This window comes from Pelecanus crispus, chromosome 10 (genome assembly GCF_030463565.1).
Source record: "Pelecanus crispus isolate bPelCri1 chromosome 10, bPelCri1.pri, whole genome shotgun sequence".
NCBI classification, from domain to species: Eukaryota; Metazoa; Chordata; class Aves; order Pelecaniformes; family Pelecanidae; genus Pelecanus; species Pelecanus crispus.
Window position 1 is genome coordinate 33,887,952 of NC_134652.1, and position 17,518 is coordinate 33,905,469.

General features: G+C 39.4%; 1 protein-coding gene across 1 annotated transcript in view; it reads right to left on the reverse strand.

The window, feature by feature from the left end:
• FAM13C (family with sequence similarity 13 member C) overlaps positions 1–17,518 on the reverse strand; it is a 54,269-nt gene that overhangs the window by 5,327 nt on the left and 31,424 nt on the right. The window contains exons 6-8 of the mRNA XM_009489247.2: positions 17,020–17,107; positions 11,041–11,251; positions 9,966–10,104 (exon numbers count right to left, since the gene is read on the reverse strand). Of these exons, the coding sequence (XP_009487522.1) occupies positions 9,966–10,104; positions 11,041–11,251; positions 17,020–17,107 (438 nt within the window). The remainder of the gene's footprint in view (positions 1–9,965; positions 10,105–11,040; positions 11,252–17,019; positions 17,108–17,518) is intronic.

Genomic DNA, 17,518 nt, shown 5'->3' on the forward strand with positions numbered 1-17,518 from the left:
TATCATCAAAACCTGCAACTTCCAATCACAAGAGAGATGCAGGGCCACAAGAAACTTGCCTTTTTATTTTATTTTTAAAAATATAAACCAAAGTCATCAGTATCGGGCAGTAACATTTATACCTGAAGATTAGTTTGAAATAACTAAAATTATGTTAATCCTGTAATAGTGATCTAAATATATTTAATATATGAGTCCAAAAATATGTGTTAGCAAAGTTAAATAATTTTTAATTTACCTATCTTTCTATGGTATACTTACAGATTGTCCATGAACATTCTCAAAATATAGTAGACATTTCTGAAGATTGATTTTTTCCAAAGCCATTTGCTTTTTTGTCATATCCTATTTAAAAAAGTTATTTATAAGATTGTGAGTCAGGACTTCATTGCAAGGGGACAGGTAGGTGTCTTAAATAATCTATTCTCCCCAGATAAACATTAATAAAGAATTCTGTTTCTGTCCACACTGAGGTCAATGGGGACTTGGCATTGACTTAGCAAGAACAGAGTCCAAATTTACATGACTGAAGCTTGAAATGAATCAAAGTACGTGTCACCCTCTCAAGGCCTAATGCAAAGCCAATGAGAGCTAGGAGATACTTCTACTGATCACAGCAGGTGTTAGGTTAGGCCTTCACCAGTGGAAAATACACTCTATTTACTTTGTCTGGCCAAAGTGGAGTCGTCGTGGCCTGAACTTGTGCTCTTTCTTCTGGAGAAAGACACATGAATGAAAATGTACTGAAAGGCTGGAATCCTAGTTTTCTTAATATCATTATATAAAGATCTAATACTTGATTGCCTTGATTTCTTTCAAAATTACTATTCTACAAAAGCAATTTAACACGCTTAAAGTCAGGAAGTGGTATTAGGCTATTGACAGAACGCTGCATCCTTATCTGGAAAGCGTCCAAGGGTACAAACTATGGTCTTAGTCAGTAAGGCAAGAATCTTCGTGTGTTGCTCAATCAGAGCCTGCATCTGAAAAAATTTTCTGGGAATACCAGTTGACAGAAAGTCTAAACAAGCAGAGGGTTTTGCTTGAATATCACAACCAAATTGCATGGACATGGGGTATATCTCATGGGTTGGGTTTTGGAAAGGTGGGCTCACAAAAGACGACTGCGGCATCTGAGTAGCAGGTGTTAGCATTGAGGCCCCACCGATATCAGTGCAGTACTTTCCTAGAACGTTTTCCAATGTTTAGGTAACATTTGTGAATAGTCGTTGTAACTGCAAAACTAAAGAAATATTTTTCTCATCCGTTCTACGGAGAAATCAATTAATGAGATCTGTATGTTACTAACTTCTATTTGCCAGATCAGTTCATAAATCGTATCTAGCATTCCCCGTGATATGTTAAATATGATTTAGTTGTAACAAATGAGAACAACCACCATTCTAGACAAAATACTCAGAAACTTGCAAAAATGCACAGAGGACATGCCTCAAGTTTTTAATTATTCCTCAAGAAAAGTAGATTTGCCTTGGCTGGTAAGAGATGAAGAACAGAAAGCTTCAGCTGTGCAAACACAACACATTTACGGAGTGGAGTGACAGATTCACAATGAAATCCCTAAATATCCAATCATTGTGATACCATGGTTAACACCCCATAGCTGCTGAGCATACTAGAAAAACGTGCTATCTCTAAAATGAAATGGAAGAATAATCTGATCAGCCAGCAGGAAGTTACGGCCGGGCAGCGTGCGTCTGTAGAACCGCTGTGGGGAAGCTGCGGGAAGTGCAGCCCTTTACGGGAATGGGAACGGCAGCAGGCTTGCGTCCTCTGTCACAGTTCTTGCTCTGCTGGGCTGAACACCTAACACTGGCAGTTTACTGCTGTTCAAAAAAAAAAATCACACTATGAATCACTGGTACCAGAAAGATGAATGTTGATTTTTCAACAGTGCGGTTTGTCAGTGTTGGGGATATACCAATACATGTACAGGTGTCTGCTGCAGGAGCACATTACTTAACAGGTATTTCTCTCCCCCTCTCCTGCTCCCCCTCTTTCCAAGCAGATCTGCTCCTGACACTTGCCTATTTCCATCTGGGTCGGAACAGCAAGGAGCCAGTGAAGCTAATGTAATTTTCCACAGTCTCTGCCAGGTCACGACAGATCTGTATGAATTAGGGCCAAGTGTTGGGCGGGTTGGAGAAGAGCTCGTCCACCACAATGTAGTCATGTGAAGAGTGAAGGGGGCGGGGGGGCGGGGAGCCTTTCTGCAGAAAGTCGATGACTAGGGAGTTTTTACTGACAACTTGGAGAAGTATTTTTAATAATTAGCCTCTACTTTTTGAAAATACATCAAGCCCTGAAGAAGTAATGCTCTTCTAATATCAAAGCCTTGCTATTAACTTCATGAGGAGCAAAACCTTTTTTGTTTGCTGCCCAAATGCAAACCCAGTGCAGAACCGCTAATCACATTTTGCCTTAAAGGTCTGCATGAATTAATCACTCCAAAATTATCTGCCATTCACGTTAAGAGAAGAGCTGCTAACTAAAATGTAGGAGTATTATAAAGTGGCTAATTGGTTCACTTACTGCTAGTCCTGCAATTAATACAAGGTTAAGTCTTTCAAAAACTATTAAGCTTTGAGCAGCTGAATGGTTAGGAGGAAACAGGGAGTGATCATTAATATTGATTTTACACATGAGAAACAATCCCAGGAGGGTTTAGCATTTGGGCCTATTTCATTAGCTCATTTTATTAGCAATCTCAAGACAGGTTTGTATTCAGCTAAGTTCAGAATGGCTGATAATTTCAAAATCAGAGAAGGAAGGCAGAATCACAAATTACAGAACTGTCTGAGGCATCTTAGGACTGTAGGCTGCATACAGCAGCATGAAATTCTATGCTAATTAAATAAAAACACTGCTTCATAGCCAGGGAAAAGATGAACTGGAGTGGGTCAATAATAAGAGGACAGATACATAGAGGTAACCAGTCTGAGAAAAGCCTTGGGGCACAGACTCTAAATCTTCAAACTAAATATAAGGCACAAGTTTGTTGCATGTAAAGAAAGAAAAAGGAGACCACGTGTAAAGCTAAGGTAGTAGTTTGGTTTTCGTAACTTGGGACAAAGGCACGTAAAATATTGTATACAGTTGTCTTCCTCACTAGTAAGTTCCCTGAATGCCTATGCCTGTTAAGCTCCCTGTTGCTCTTCCAGACAGAAAATGCAGCCTCTGAGGACAGACAATCCGACAGCGAGGACTGGGCCGGGCTGAGGCCTTTGGCTTTGTTTCCATGCAGGCCATTCTGCTATTTCACATTCAGATCTTGTGGTTTGTCCTCTTTAGACATGCTGGGTGGTTCAGGATTTTACTGTGCACGTCACTTAAGGACACTCATTCTCTCATTTGTATTTCAGCAGGGCCTTAGGAGCTTTCCACATTGAACTTCAGGGGAGAACTTGGCAGGCTTTTATGGAAACACTATCCTTACACAAAATAACTAAATCTTGAAAAAAGAAACATTTAGCCGCTATTAGTTTACTATTAATCTAGCTCAGATTCTGGTACAGGATCTAAATGTTATATACAAAATAAAATGTTGCACATAAAAAATATCTACAGTAACCCCAAAGTTGCATGTAGCTGAAATGAAGCATTTGATCTTCGCTGTAACCAGCAGACATCCTTGAGTCATTCCACATCGTCAGTGCTATAAACCTCATTCTGCCCCAAAAGTCCAGGATGACTCATCATCAAAAACCAATCATTTTTAATGTCATACTTAAGGACCTACTAAAATATATAATTCGGAAATAGATCAATTTGACTTCATATTATTCCTTTTCAAGCCTCTGTTCCATAGCAGTTTTGTATAACGGTTATCAAACACCTTTGCTAACAAACAGATAGTTCTTTCAACACAAGTTGTCTCTACAAGAACACAAAAAGAAAACAACTAAGATCTTTAAAAAAATGTTTGAAAATATTAACTTGTGCAAACATTTAATTTACATTACAGAATTCTCTGTGAGAATATTTCAAGCCAACACTGCCATTGCACAGATTTAGGAGGTTCTCTCTCGGACAATCAGGAGAAGTCCAATTAATCAAAAAAATGAGTGGGACACAGACCCACACCCAACTTACTCTTACAAGAGAGTTTTTCTGGACAGGATTTCCTCACTGACATCTGTTTTGGTGTCATCTGATCTCACTCCTTGCATAATAAAAAAAAAAAAAATTGAACAACTGAAAATATCATACAGTCTACACTGTTGGGATTTTAGGGCTGTATACAGAACAGCATGGTTTTGTTGTCATCTTTTGTTTTCTTACAAAGGAGTTCTGGTTATGAAACACTTTTTCCATTTCAGGTTTTAAAAGAAGCAGTTTATAAAAAGAAACAATTAAAAAGTCAGTCATGTATGCAGAGCTCAAGCTCTCAGAAGCACGCATCATTATGCACAATTCTAGTTTTTATACAGTAACTAGTTGTTTAAGAACCAAGAATAGAAACAAAACAACAACAAAAAAAATTATCTCTGCTGGATACTTTCTGTTACTGAAATCCACCCAGAATAATTTCTTAGTTCTCGCATAGTTTAGCATTTAGTAGTTCTTCACTCCTCCTTGTCCCCCTCACCCCCTCCCCTTTTTCATTCATCAGCCAGAGTCTAAATGTTACTGTCAGCATTTACAGTTTAGGTACCTTTGAGGGCAGAATTTATTGCCTGGCTTGGCTGTATAGAATCCGGAATAGCAACATCATCTGACAGCAAAAATAGTCCCCCAAAAAAGGTATTTTTATGGACAATACACATTGCAGAACAACAGCTTCAGACAGACCCTATAATGTGCCAGTAGCGTGAAGGCACAGCGGAATTTAAAAATATGTACTAGTTGAAAAACAAAAATAAATTGCCCAGACGAGCAAGCATGTTTCATGGCATATTGCTCCTAAATTTAGAAAAGTATTTGAGAACGTGGAAGAGCAGAGGCAGTATCAGCACAAGTAAACGTACAAGATCAGAAGGGCAAAGCAGTCTGGACGGTTGTGCTACCCATGCGATCTTAGCGCAGCACTATCGACTGGGCAGAGGCTTTCAGCATTTCTCAGGTGAGAGGGGACCTTTATTGTCAAAATAACTTCAGGGATGTTTTTAGTCACACCGTTTCTGTGGACTCAAGATAGGATTGCTTTTGCTGTCACCATCTTCACTACACTGGAATATGCGCTTCCTGCACGCACAGCCTCTGGTAGGCAGGTTTCAGCAGCAGCGCCTGGCAGTTTTACACATGCATGTCTGAGCAAAAAATGCTTAGTGCTATTTGAAACAACTTCCTGCACCTGTTTTTCTGTGCAACTCTTCACAGAACTGTCACTTCAGAAAACTGCACTAGAGCTCCCATCTTGTTAGAGAGAAAACGCGGTGCAGTGCCAGAAGGCACAGGATGCACACCCACCAGCATACCCCAAGACAGCTACGCACTAATTAATATCTGCCTCGGATGATAAAGTTCTGAAAGAAACAGCCATACTTGTTAAATACCTTAATAGTCTCAGGAAGGTTAAAGTGTTGTCTTTTCTCCTTTAATCGTCTCAATACGCTATCCATGGTTTCTTCTACTGAGGGAGCTCGTTCCATGCTTGCGGCTTCCTGTGTCCCAGCCTCTTTAGAAGTCCCAGTGCTTTCACAATGATCATTTCTTTGGGGCGCTCTAGAGGTACAGTTTTGCTCTTCTGAGATTCTGAGTTTCAGTTCTGAAAGGCAAATTACTTGGCAAGTAAATAGATTGGAAATATTTGCAAAGAAGTTTCCTCTGACACTACAGGAAAAAAAAAAAAACAAACATCCCTACTTCTTGCATACAATTATTTTCATACCACAGTTGTGTAAGAAAGTAACTCTGCTTCGCTTTGCCATGTAACATATTTCACCTGGTTAAGGTGAAATCCGGTGGTCAAGGGGTGAGATGTGTCCAGGCCAATGAAACTCATAGCACACGTGTACTTCTCTTTTTCCTCCAAGCCCATCTTTGACATAAAAGGTGTTACCATGGGTGAGGACTGAAGAGGCACTGGGTTAAGGAGTGGGGTCTGGGTAGGAATCAGTGCAGAATTTCAGTGGGAGTGAGGTTAGGAAAGGGGCATAAAAGGACAAAGAGCATTGGAGAGTATTTGTGGGAGGTTCGGTGTGGGTGGGGTATGGAAGCAGAGCTCGCTCTCTCCCCCTTCTCCTCAGTAAACCCATGCACTCCCAAGTGACCTGATGCCTGGATAAGAACATGTCCATGCCTGCTGTGGGGATTGTTGTCTAAGGATGCAGCCCTTCACGGACCCCTTCCTGGACAAGAGGCAGCGTCTCCGCAGCCATACTCCAGCTCTGCATAACCAACCCCCGTCTTCTCTAGTGCAATTTAAACCATAAGCCTCCCTTCCAGAGGCTGCACTGCCATCTCAGCCAGGCTACCGAGCTGGTCCTCCCAAGAAGAATCAGCCACTCTGCTTGAAGAGCACCTGAGCGACCCAGCAGAAGACATACAGGTTACAGTGTGTCCTAGCTTCGCAGTCAGCAACCTGCCTGGATGCAATAAAGTAGGTAAGTACATTAGCTTGACACCAAGCCAAAGACCCTGGAGCTCTTGGGACCTGCACGGAGCAGCAAAGAAATTGAATTAAGGTCTGAATTAGCTCCTGTGAAACCAGGCTTTATACCTAGAGTATGCCTGGCTGGTGAAGGACCTTGGGCAAGGCAGGAGATTAATGGCTCCAAATGTGTTAAATTTATTGAAATCCATGAAGAAACAGTGACATAATTTTAGCTGTGGTAGTCTGAGGATACAGGCCAGGTTTGTAAGGAAAAATAGTTAACTTTTATTGAACTCATAGAGCTAGAGTCATTATTCAGGATAATAAAATCAAGGGTGTCCACACGATCAAGGCATTTTGGGTGTGAAGGTGAGGCTGATCTGTGAAAGCTAGACCCCCTGGCTAGCTGAAGCAATGGTTGAGTCAGAGAGATAATGTTCAGAAAGTTAACTATGTAGTTTGGCCATTTCCTCTCATTCGCCCTTCCTGGATTTGTAACACAAAGTTCAAGGGGAAAAAAAAAAAATCTAGTAATTATGCAGCCTAGTATTTAAGGGAGAACTTTCCAGAAGAAATTTCATGAGAGATGAGTTTCTAATTCTTTATTTACCTCAATCACATCCTCTGTATCTACATTCTTAACTATATCCAAAACAAGAGATGAAACATAATACTACAATTTAATTAGTAGTGAGAATCATTTATAATCAGAAAAAAAGATTTAGATAAATTATAAATAACCTTAAAAAAAAAAATCAGTCCTGGTTACATTCTGCCTGAGGGCAAGCATGTGATATACCCACAGACGTTAATGGAGTGGTATGCAGACAGTCAAGGGCAAAACTTGACCCTCAGGACCAAATCTAATATCTGGGTGTGCTGGTTTTGGCTGGGGTAGAGTTAATTTTCTTCATAGCAGCTACTATGGGGCTATGGTCTGGATTTGTGCTAAAAACAGTGTTGATAACACAGGGGTGTTTTAGTCACTGCTGAGCAGTGCTCACACAGAGCCAAGGCCTTTTCTGCCTCTCACCCCGCCCCAGCAGCGAGCAGGCTGGGGGGCACAAGAAGCTGGGAGGGGACACAGCCAGGACAGCTGACCCCAGCTGACCCAAGGGACAGCCCACACCATATGATGTCATGCTCAGCATAGAAAGCTGGGGGAAGAAGGAATTGGGAGACATTTGGAGTGATGGCGTTTGTCTTCCAAAGTAACCGTTATGTGTGATGGAGCCCTGCTTCCCTGGAGATGGCTGAGCACCTGTCTGCCCATGGGAAGCAGTGAATGAATTCCTTGTTTTGTTTTGCTTACGTGAGCAGCTTTTGCTTTACCTATTAGACTGTCTTTATCTCAATCCATGCATTTTCTCACTTTCACACTTCTGATTCTCTCCCCCATCCCATGTGGGGGGAGTGAGGGAGCGGCTGTGTGGTGCCTAGTTGCTGGCTGGGGGTTAAACTATGACACTGGGAAAGAACCATTTTTATGATCAAAAAAATAAAAGCTTTAGGGTTGTGTAACCTCAGTCCTAAAGAAACATTTTGCACCTACATTTGTACTATTACAAGGACACTTTTAACTTTGTAGTTCTGTATTTCAGACACTCATAGAAACATTCAGACTAACATTGCCTTTTGCATGAATGTTTAGAGTTAGGAGGGAGAGACGATGTCTTTTTCCCCTTCTCCTTTTTAGCCTTGTTACGAGGGTTGAACTGGCTTACTTTAATCCCTGCTTTCAGGAATCAAGGCAAGTCATATCACCCAGTGTCTTTGTTGGCATTGGGAGACTTACTGCCACGAACTAGTGAAAAATAAGCAGAGCACTAAAGTTAGAAAACTAACTCTAAAATATTCCAGGTACACTCGCACTTCCAAAAGCTTCAGCAATAAAGTGAAATGACGTGCTATTATGTACCTTTGAGCTGCTTACGACCTTTGGCCAAATCATTCATCCACTTCAGAACTTCAGGATTGGAAGTCTTGTCACCATGTGAAGGCTGAATGTAAAGAAAAAAGGAAGAATAAAAAAGAAGGAATTGATGGTTATACAGTCAAACTGATAAAAACTTATCCACACACAGTGTGCTAAAAAATGTCCGTAGTTCCAACTGCACTATATCGTAGTGTCACGCAGAGCATTTGGCTTGATCACGCTACTAATTTATCGTGCTTTATCTCCCCCCATTGTGGCACAGTGCTACATGGAGCTGAGTATTTTGGTTCTGATCCTAAAAAAACATTAAGTCCTTGACTAATTGGATAAGTAATCTCAGTGAGTTCAAAAGGACTGATCAAATACCCAATGTTAGTCAAGTTCCAAAGTGATTTCCAGGATGGTAACCGAAGCACTCTGCCCCTTGCAGGGATAAGCCTTTACAGCTTCCCTTGGGAAACAGCACTTTAAACATTTCAGCTGAACTGCGTAACTAATCAAAGGAAAGAATCCTGTGCAACAGAGTGATTTCAAAAGCAACAAACAACAAAAGCTTTGTATACCACTTCTTTCTTTGCATTTAGAAATCGCCTCCAAATTAAAATCAATTTACACTGGATCTTCAAAACTCAGATATTTAAAATGGCAAAGCAGTTTTGCAAAATTAAACCTCTGAAATAAATTGGTTTCTGGTCAAAGTGTGATGACTGTTTAAATATGAAATTTTGCTCCTAAGAGTATATGATGACCATAGGGCAGTACAACTCACAAACGTACATTTAAATTTGCAGTCATTAATGAGATTACAAAGTAATATACAATTCACTGAATTTTCCTTTTAATGTAGTCATAAAATGTCACAAACTTCCCTGTTTCATATGGTACACATCCTCAGCATGACAGATGTTTTGATATGTTGACACTGCACAATTCACATGACACAAACTAGGTTGACAGGAGCCATGATCTTGCATACAGTGCACAGAGCACACCGTTGGCCTCTAACACCCCCCACCAGCAACACACCACAATTTTTATTTCTCTAATTTTTGCCATCAGCTTCTGTCGAGCCCTATGCTTCCGAGGTTTACAGTAGTCTGCCTGAATGAAGGAATCTGCACAGCAGAGCAACAGTGTCCATGCAAATGACTTCTACAAAGTAAGGAAGTAGCTTTTCATCTTTTGAATCATTTTGGTTCACAAGCCTGTCAGCTATGGTTCACTGATTCACACTTCTCACACATCTAGAAGATGGATATTTTGCAACAAAGGTAATCCAAAGAAAATGCAAATTAGAGTCTCAGAACTACTACGTACACTGAAAGATGATAAAAAGATGTTCCCTCATTGATGATTTTCCTATTTCATTTTACCAGAAATACCCTTTTTCCTATTGTTTTGCATAGGTTTAAATACACTGAGATTCTTGCTTGCCTCTTGTAGTATTTCCCTTTATCTTTTCAATTATTATCTTACCAGGTATTTTTTTTCTTGCTCGAACTTTTCTTCATACTTCCTAATTTTTCTCTTGAGACTCTGGAGATGCTTGGTAAGTTGTGCTACTGTGTGGGGTTCTTTGCATTCTTCACAGTTACATCTAGAAGTACTTCTTGGCCTGCGAAAGCCGAAAGCATAGTAGCTGGGTCAAAGAACGGGCTATAATGGACCATGCCTTGTTTCAGGCACACTTAACGCTTTCCTAGCACTTCAGAATTAGCAGCTAGGTTCTTTCACAGGATAGAGATAGTTTAGGTTTACAAAGTAAGCATAAAATAATTGCTTTTGCTTGAAGGTACCTCTAGGGTATACTAATGAGTTTGCCATCCGTCTTTCACTCTTTCCCTCTTTTTTTTTTTAAATTAGTTGGGGGATTTCTGAATATTTTTCAAAAGTTTAATCTAGTAGGTCACAACCTGATCCAGTATTTACCTAAGACCTGCATCTTACTTCACAAATCTTCCAACTGTAATAGGAGACTGTAACGACATGATTTGTAAAAGTAAGCTCAGGGAGGTTTTTATTACTGGGAATAAACATTATCATTTTGAAGGCACTTTAGTTTCTGATTTTTTACAATTGCAAATCAATAGATCTGATTATTATTCATATGCAGCTGACAGCTATATATATAAGCCTTTAAGAAAGTTTGGCTTCTGTCTGAAACAGCTTGGCTTCTGGAGTTCACATACATGGGCTGTTCATGTGTTCTATGACACTCTCATATCTAGTGAATAACTCAAGCTACAGTTCTATCACAGCTGACATTTTTAGTATTATACCTTGATAGCCCTCTCTATCTTGTGTTCACTCCTCAGACTAATTACTAATATTTAAAACTGTCCTTGCTAACTATAACTAACAAAGACTTCAAACAATATTGTACTGTGATCCTATTTCTGGCATTGCAAATTAACCATGTCAAAATATGCTACAATATGAAAAGTTCTTGTTTATGACATAACAGTAACTGAAAAAAACCATAAAGTGTCAAAGATCATGGATCGTACAAAAATTATTTAAAATATCTAAGAAATAAAATATATTTTCTTACATCATGAAAGGCTGAGCACTTGGTGGAGAAGGAGCAGACTCTGTGTCTAGATTAAATCTCTGGCTTTGGCTGAAGATAGAGCAGCGTGGTGACAAGAGAGGATTGTCTCCATCCGTAATGTGATACAGCAGTCGACTGGTCCCTAGCGAGTGATGTTCTTGCGGGCTGCTGTCCACGTCATTCTGCCAGTCCCTGTGGGCTGGCACAGGCTCTAGAAAGAAAGGATGAACCAATGTGGACCGAGGGTCACTCACAAGATATTTAGCTACCTAGGTAAATACAAATCTGTACTTACAGAAGTATTCAAAGCATAAGTATGCAAAGTACACAGCAAATAGATCAGCAAAGTATCACATGCAGGATGAACATAATACTGAGGATAAGAAAATGAAAGGACGGTTACTGGCTTAACAGAAAGTGTTCCACGGGAGAAGGTGGGTGGGTGTGTTTGTAAACCATGAAGTATAACATAAAGATGGAGAGTTTCCCAGAATAGTATCATTAATAATATTCTCATAGATCTGTTTGCTTTTGAAAGCCACATTCCTGAAGAAGACAACGAATGTACAAAACAAGTTTAATTTTGTGCTTTAGCACTTAGTCCTTTGGTCAAGAGAAAGGCAGATCAAAATATAATATGTCCTGATGCTAAGAACCTCCAGTGTTGCTTGCAGTATTCTGCAGAATTTTGTTAAGGTTTGAAGTAACATACACGTGGCTCTAAAGAACACAAGATATGAAAAGAACAACAGCCAATAACATTCAAGGTAGTTATTCAAGGTAGTGTGCAGTGACTGCTACTTGGAGGAGTCATGCTTATGATACTCTGTTTGACTATAAATGGAAACCTCGCCTCGGGTGCCTCAAAAGGAAAAATCTGTTTTACAGAGATAGTCAAGCTAAGAGTCAGCATATTTTATTCTGGACTGAAAAAGTAGGAATCAGCGAACCTCATCACACTGATTCTGTTTATGGGTAACATGGAAAATAATGGGCACATTACAGAGCCCACCTCCAGGGAATACCAAAGGTTCATCTCCCCTTTGCTGTACCTGGGTACATTAATGGGAAAGAACCATTGAATCTTATTCCTCACCCTCAGTGGGCAAAATGGGTGAGGATGATCTAACCTAGTCAATATTTTTACTGTCAGATCATTGTGCTTTAAAGCAGATTACATTTTTAGGGAGAAACTCCATGCTATCATAAAAGCTCTCCCCCAAAAAACAGTTAATACATGTTAAAGCAAAGAATGTGCTCTGTTTCAGGTTCCCCTACATCAATTTCCATCGTACATAATATTTTGCACCAGCTACAGTATTTTTTTCCTCTAAAACCATGTAGATATATAGCCTTTGAATTCATATAAATTATTTTACATTTCCAGGCAGCACGCGTGTTATTTCTAACCAGTGTTATATTTGCAATATAGCATGCATTCTAATACATTTCACAGAATCTTTTTATTTAATGAAAGCCTAAAACTGCACAGAAAAACAACTGCACATGGATTGACTCACATAAGAGCAGGCGGGTTTAGAAAAGTTCTTCCACCTTCACTTTGTTTCCATTTTCTCCTTTGTACATGGGACATGACATTCCCATGGTGAGTGGATATTTCCTTCAGGATTTTAGTGGAACCTTTGTAGTGCATTTTATTTGACCTCTGCCCAACAGATATTGAAGCTACAAATCCCAATTCCTGCACTGGGACAGTGGGGACAAACCAGCTCTGAATGGCACCCTTCACAGAAAACAACTGTTGATTTAAAAAATAATAGTTACAATGGCCTAAAATATCATTTTATCAGACACTATCCAACTGTTTTTGCTTTACAGACAACAAAAAAATCCAATTGTATATTGTATAATCACAGTTTAGTCTGTCACGCAAAAGTTACACGTGACTTTTGTTATTTATAAGTTCACCCACTCTAACAGCACCATCAATTATAATTACATTAAGCATTTTCACAATGAGACAATGTAGTTGATTTTTAATTCTAACCTAGCATCTTTCCTCTAAGTACTTCATACTCTGTAGGTCACATTCAACTCTCCAAGATACTAGAGCAACACCCAAAACTTCTAAATCGTGTATAAGATTCGGATCCTCCCATAGAGAGATCCGGAAAGGCATGCGGGAGAAGCAAGGGTAGAGCATTGTACCAGTCATGGGAAATTATGTACACAGACAACATACAGTGATACAGGCCAGAATAAATGTTTTTCTACGAACAAAAGTGTCTCTTTCTGGCAAGTAATCTTTCCTTACCCTGTAAGACTTAAAAAAATTACTAGTGTTGGTTGGGTTTTGGTTTGTGCTTGGTTTTTTTTTTTTAACTTCTGAAAAACAATATTGTCAATGAGAAGAAACTGGCTTGCTTCCTTTTATTTCACCATCTTTGAACTTCAAGAAACATATAATCACTGTGAAGTAGGTTGAGTAAGAATAGTTTCACTATTTCTCATGCTCTGTTATTAAAAGGAATAATTTTTTTGTAGTCATATTAAGTGGCAGTCTCTTCACTGTGGAAGGAAAATGACGTTATAAAAAAAAATCATCCAGTCTGTGTACGATAGGTGCAGGAAACAAGTTTCCAACATTTGAACTCTGATTTTCTGTGGACCTAGAAGTACTCGTCTTGCAGGAGGCAGTCTGTACTGCTGATAAACTATATGGTCACAGACATTTGCTCATTTTCACATTTACAACCAGGCAATTTTACTAGGCCCAACCCAGTCTCAGAAATGGAAGAAAAGTACACATTCAAGACTAAACAATCCTGGAAGATAAATGCAAAGGACAAGTAGTGGCTGGAGCAGCCCCAGTGTAAAACCAAATGCACAGAGCTGCAGAGAGTTCAAGGAGGTTTTTTTATTCAACTAGCAAATGAAAGGGAGAGAACCTGCATGCCAGGTGAACTTGGGAGTATTTCCCAAAGGCCAGGGCTCTTCCATTTCCTTGGCACCAGGGCTTCCTGATGACATTGCTCCACTAAAGCTTGCAAACTGGTGCAACTCTGTTGAGTCCCCAAAGAAGGTTTTTAGTCCCAACCCTACCACAGGTGCATTCTGGACCTACTGTCCAGAAGTAGTCAGCAAGTCATTCAAACTGATTCATTTACGTGGCCCAGTTACTATAATAGTGGAACATCTCAGGATGATGACAAGTTATAATCAACCCCGTTTTTAATTACAGCTTAGGGCCATCATTTGATTCCAGTCTGTACAGATCCTAAACAAGACACTAAGCATTACTCCGAGAGTAGCCCATGAACTGACCAAACATCTACCTGTGTTCATGTGTCTGATCTAATTTTAGCCTCTGTTTTTGCCAAAACTGGGAACTAAAGCCACCTCTACCCAAGCCAGTAAGTTGCCCCTTAGCCTGCATCTCCTCCATCTCATCTACTCAGGCCAGCTTAGCACTTACAAGAGCTTACCACAGTAAGCTTTTACTTAAAGCCAAGATCTAGTATCTTATAATATGCGGTATGCTTCATAATGTGGACTTCAATCATATGACAAGTCATATGGTACAAGTCTGTATTCCTGCATGTGATATTCTTTAAGTAAAACAATAATATGCTGAAATCTGTTGTATATAAAAAAGAATATGCAGATGTAATGTGTTCATCCCTCAACATGTTACATCCATGAATGCCAGTATCATAATTTTTAATTTAAAATACATTTAGACCACCTTGTAGTTAAGCTCAGCTGCTCACAGCTCAAGTCACATATTTGATATATACTCATATTCCAAAGCTATAAAAATAACTGACACTCTGCTTTTCTTTTTTTCCCTTAAAAAAACTAACTTAATACCCCCTTGCAATTCTTTATGGTCTCATTTTGCCAGCTCTAATTCAAGTTTTTTCATATTCAGAAGTAAATTGGAAATTGCTGACTTTGCTTAGAAATAAAAATTACTGTTCATCCCTTAAAATTTGCATCCTGAAATACCCTGTCATTTTACTAGAATGTTTTAGCTTCACTCACCATACATATAATGCATTTTTTCTAACTTTGGTTGACTGGGATGTGAAACAAAAGAAATTAAATAGACTGCACAATCACATTTATTTTAAAAATAATACATTTGTCCATTGCTAATATTAATTTTTTTATTGCCTGATTCACTGAGCAAAGGCTAATAACTAGAGATGTAGTATATATGGCACATCCTCTAAAAACTCTGTTCCTAGCCTGGTACAAATCTCTGGACTTCCGCCCAAGTTCACGCTAAAATAGCCAATAGTCCCATGTGAAAACTGTACCTAAAGTGAATGTATCAGAAGATTTCAGTAGTAATTTAAGAGACAGAATTAGGACTAGCTCTGTCTATGCAATACGGCAAGTTATTACCAAAACCACAAACCACAAAGCGGATGTTAGCAGGAATGAGCGTACATTAAAATCCATTAAACAGGTAAGCTTTAATTAAAGCACAAGTTTGAAGTGCAAGGGTGACGGCGCATGCTCTGAACTGCGCGAGAGAAATGCTACATCATCCAATATTTGCCTGTGTAGCTGGAGATAGGCAAACAGGAGCTAGAGAAGGTATCAGAAGTAGGGGTCACTAACAGTATGAAATAAAACCAAATCCAATCAAAACAGCAAAAAAACCCCAAAGGAAATAATTATGAACCATCCTAACAATGAATTATGAAACTACCAGAACAAAATAATTCAGCAAAATACTGGAAAAGGAGGAAGAACCCACCCTGCCATAAAGGAAAAGAGTCAGTGCAGATTTTGGGTGGGCTGCAAAATGTCTCTGCCTCAGGTCCACACCAAGGGACTAGCACCAGTGCAAGCTCCATACAGGTATCCAAGAGCTATTAAGGTATTTGCCTAGCTGGGCTAAAGCATCCCTTTTTTTTTTTTTTTTTTTAACTAAACCCCAGGATATTTAGTATTTTTTTCATTCCTTCATCTTTATAATAATCCATTATTATATGGATTATTATATCCATATCCATATGGATTCTACATACCATTTTCCTTAATAGTGCAAGGCAAACCTCAAACTCTAGAATTCCTGAAGCAGAACAGTATCATTTGTGATTTTTTTTTAGGTAAATAACTCTACTGTTATTTCTTGCTGAAAATTCTAAGCAAACAGCTTCTGAAGTAAGTTCTTCTGAACCTCCGCCTTTATTCTGACATAAAACATTAATTGCAAAGGGGTTGCTGACCTATCTGCCTTAATTTGGACCATACATGGTGAATGATTTAAGTATTTGTGCATTCATGTCACTTGTCTGCGAGATGTATTAGTCATACTGCCTTTGACCTATTTTTCACAAACAGTGATTCCTCTTCTACTGAGCATCACGACTCTGCCAGCCCTGTGACTACAAGCTCTCAATTGACAAAAATAGTGCCGACCCTTAGGGCTATTTATTTGCAAGGACTGGTTTCCATATTGAGGAAAGAGGCAGAGATAACACACCACAGTTTGCCCGGATGGGTAATAATACAGGTTCATGAATGATTAAAACCCACATGCTGTAAAACTCACCTTCGCTATCTCTCTGCTGATGCATTAAATTAAAATCAATAATAGGAGAAATGAAGTGATATTGCTTTGACAAAAAGAATGACAAAAATAGAATTACATGATATGGCAGGTGATCTCATGCAATACAGACAAAGGGAGTAAAGAGCATAAATTCACTTGAACAAAAAAAAAAATGAAACATTAAAACTGAAAATGAAAGAATCGGGATTCTTAAGACCTGTCTGAAAAGCAAGACTCCCTCTCAGAAAAACAGAATGTTATAGGCATTAATTTCCGTTCTTTTAACAGGTATCACCCCTTTTTACATTACACAGCATTTGCATCAGGAAATGGTGCTTTGCATTAGCTCTGCACTGTTTCCCAGAGGACTGCAAATCTGATATTAAACTGCAAGTCACAAGGCTTTTTTGTAATTGCAAATGAGTACACATCATGACATGATCGCTTACCTCCACAACTGGCCCCATCAGCTTGCGCGCTGGTTTGGACTGATGAAGGGGCTGGATCTTTGGGTGCCGGCAGCTGAGGAGTTTCTTCCTGGGCTGGCAGAAACGCAGAGCACAGATCGGTTTCAAGGGCTTGTAGCTTCAACAAAGAATTCTGCAGACAAAAGCAGAACATTGGGCTAGATAGAGAACAACAGGATACAGCGACAGCTCTTCAACTCACTGAGCCCATTAGCAGCGCCTGCAAAGGGGTGTTCCACTAGCAGCTCTGAGAGGACGTGCAAGAGAACAAACGTGCACTATTCCACGAGTTTCTTGACTTCTGGTTATTTAAGTCCCAATTTACATGGATTATTCATGACACGTGGGAAAGATGACTTCGTCAGCAAAAGACGATTTATTCTAGGAAGCCAAACAGAGATGGTGTCCCTTTTCTTGGTCTTGAAGCAATACACTAAGCAAGTATTTCATTCATTGGGCTGACATCACGATCTGATGACAT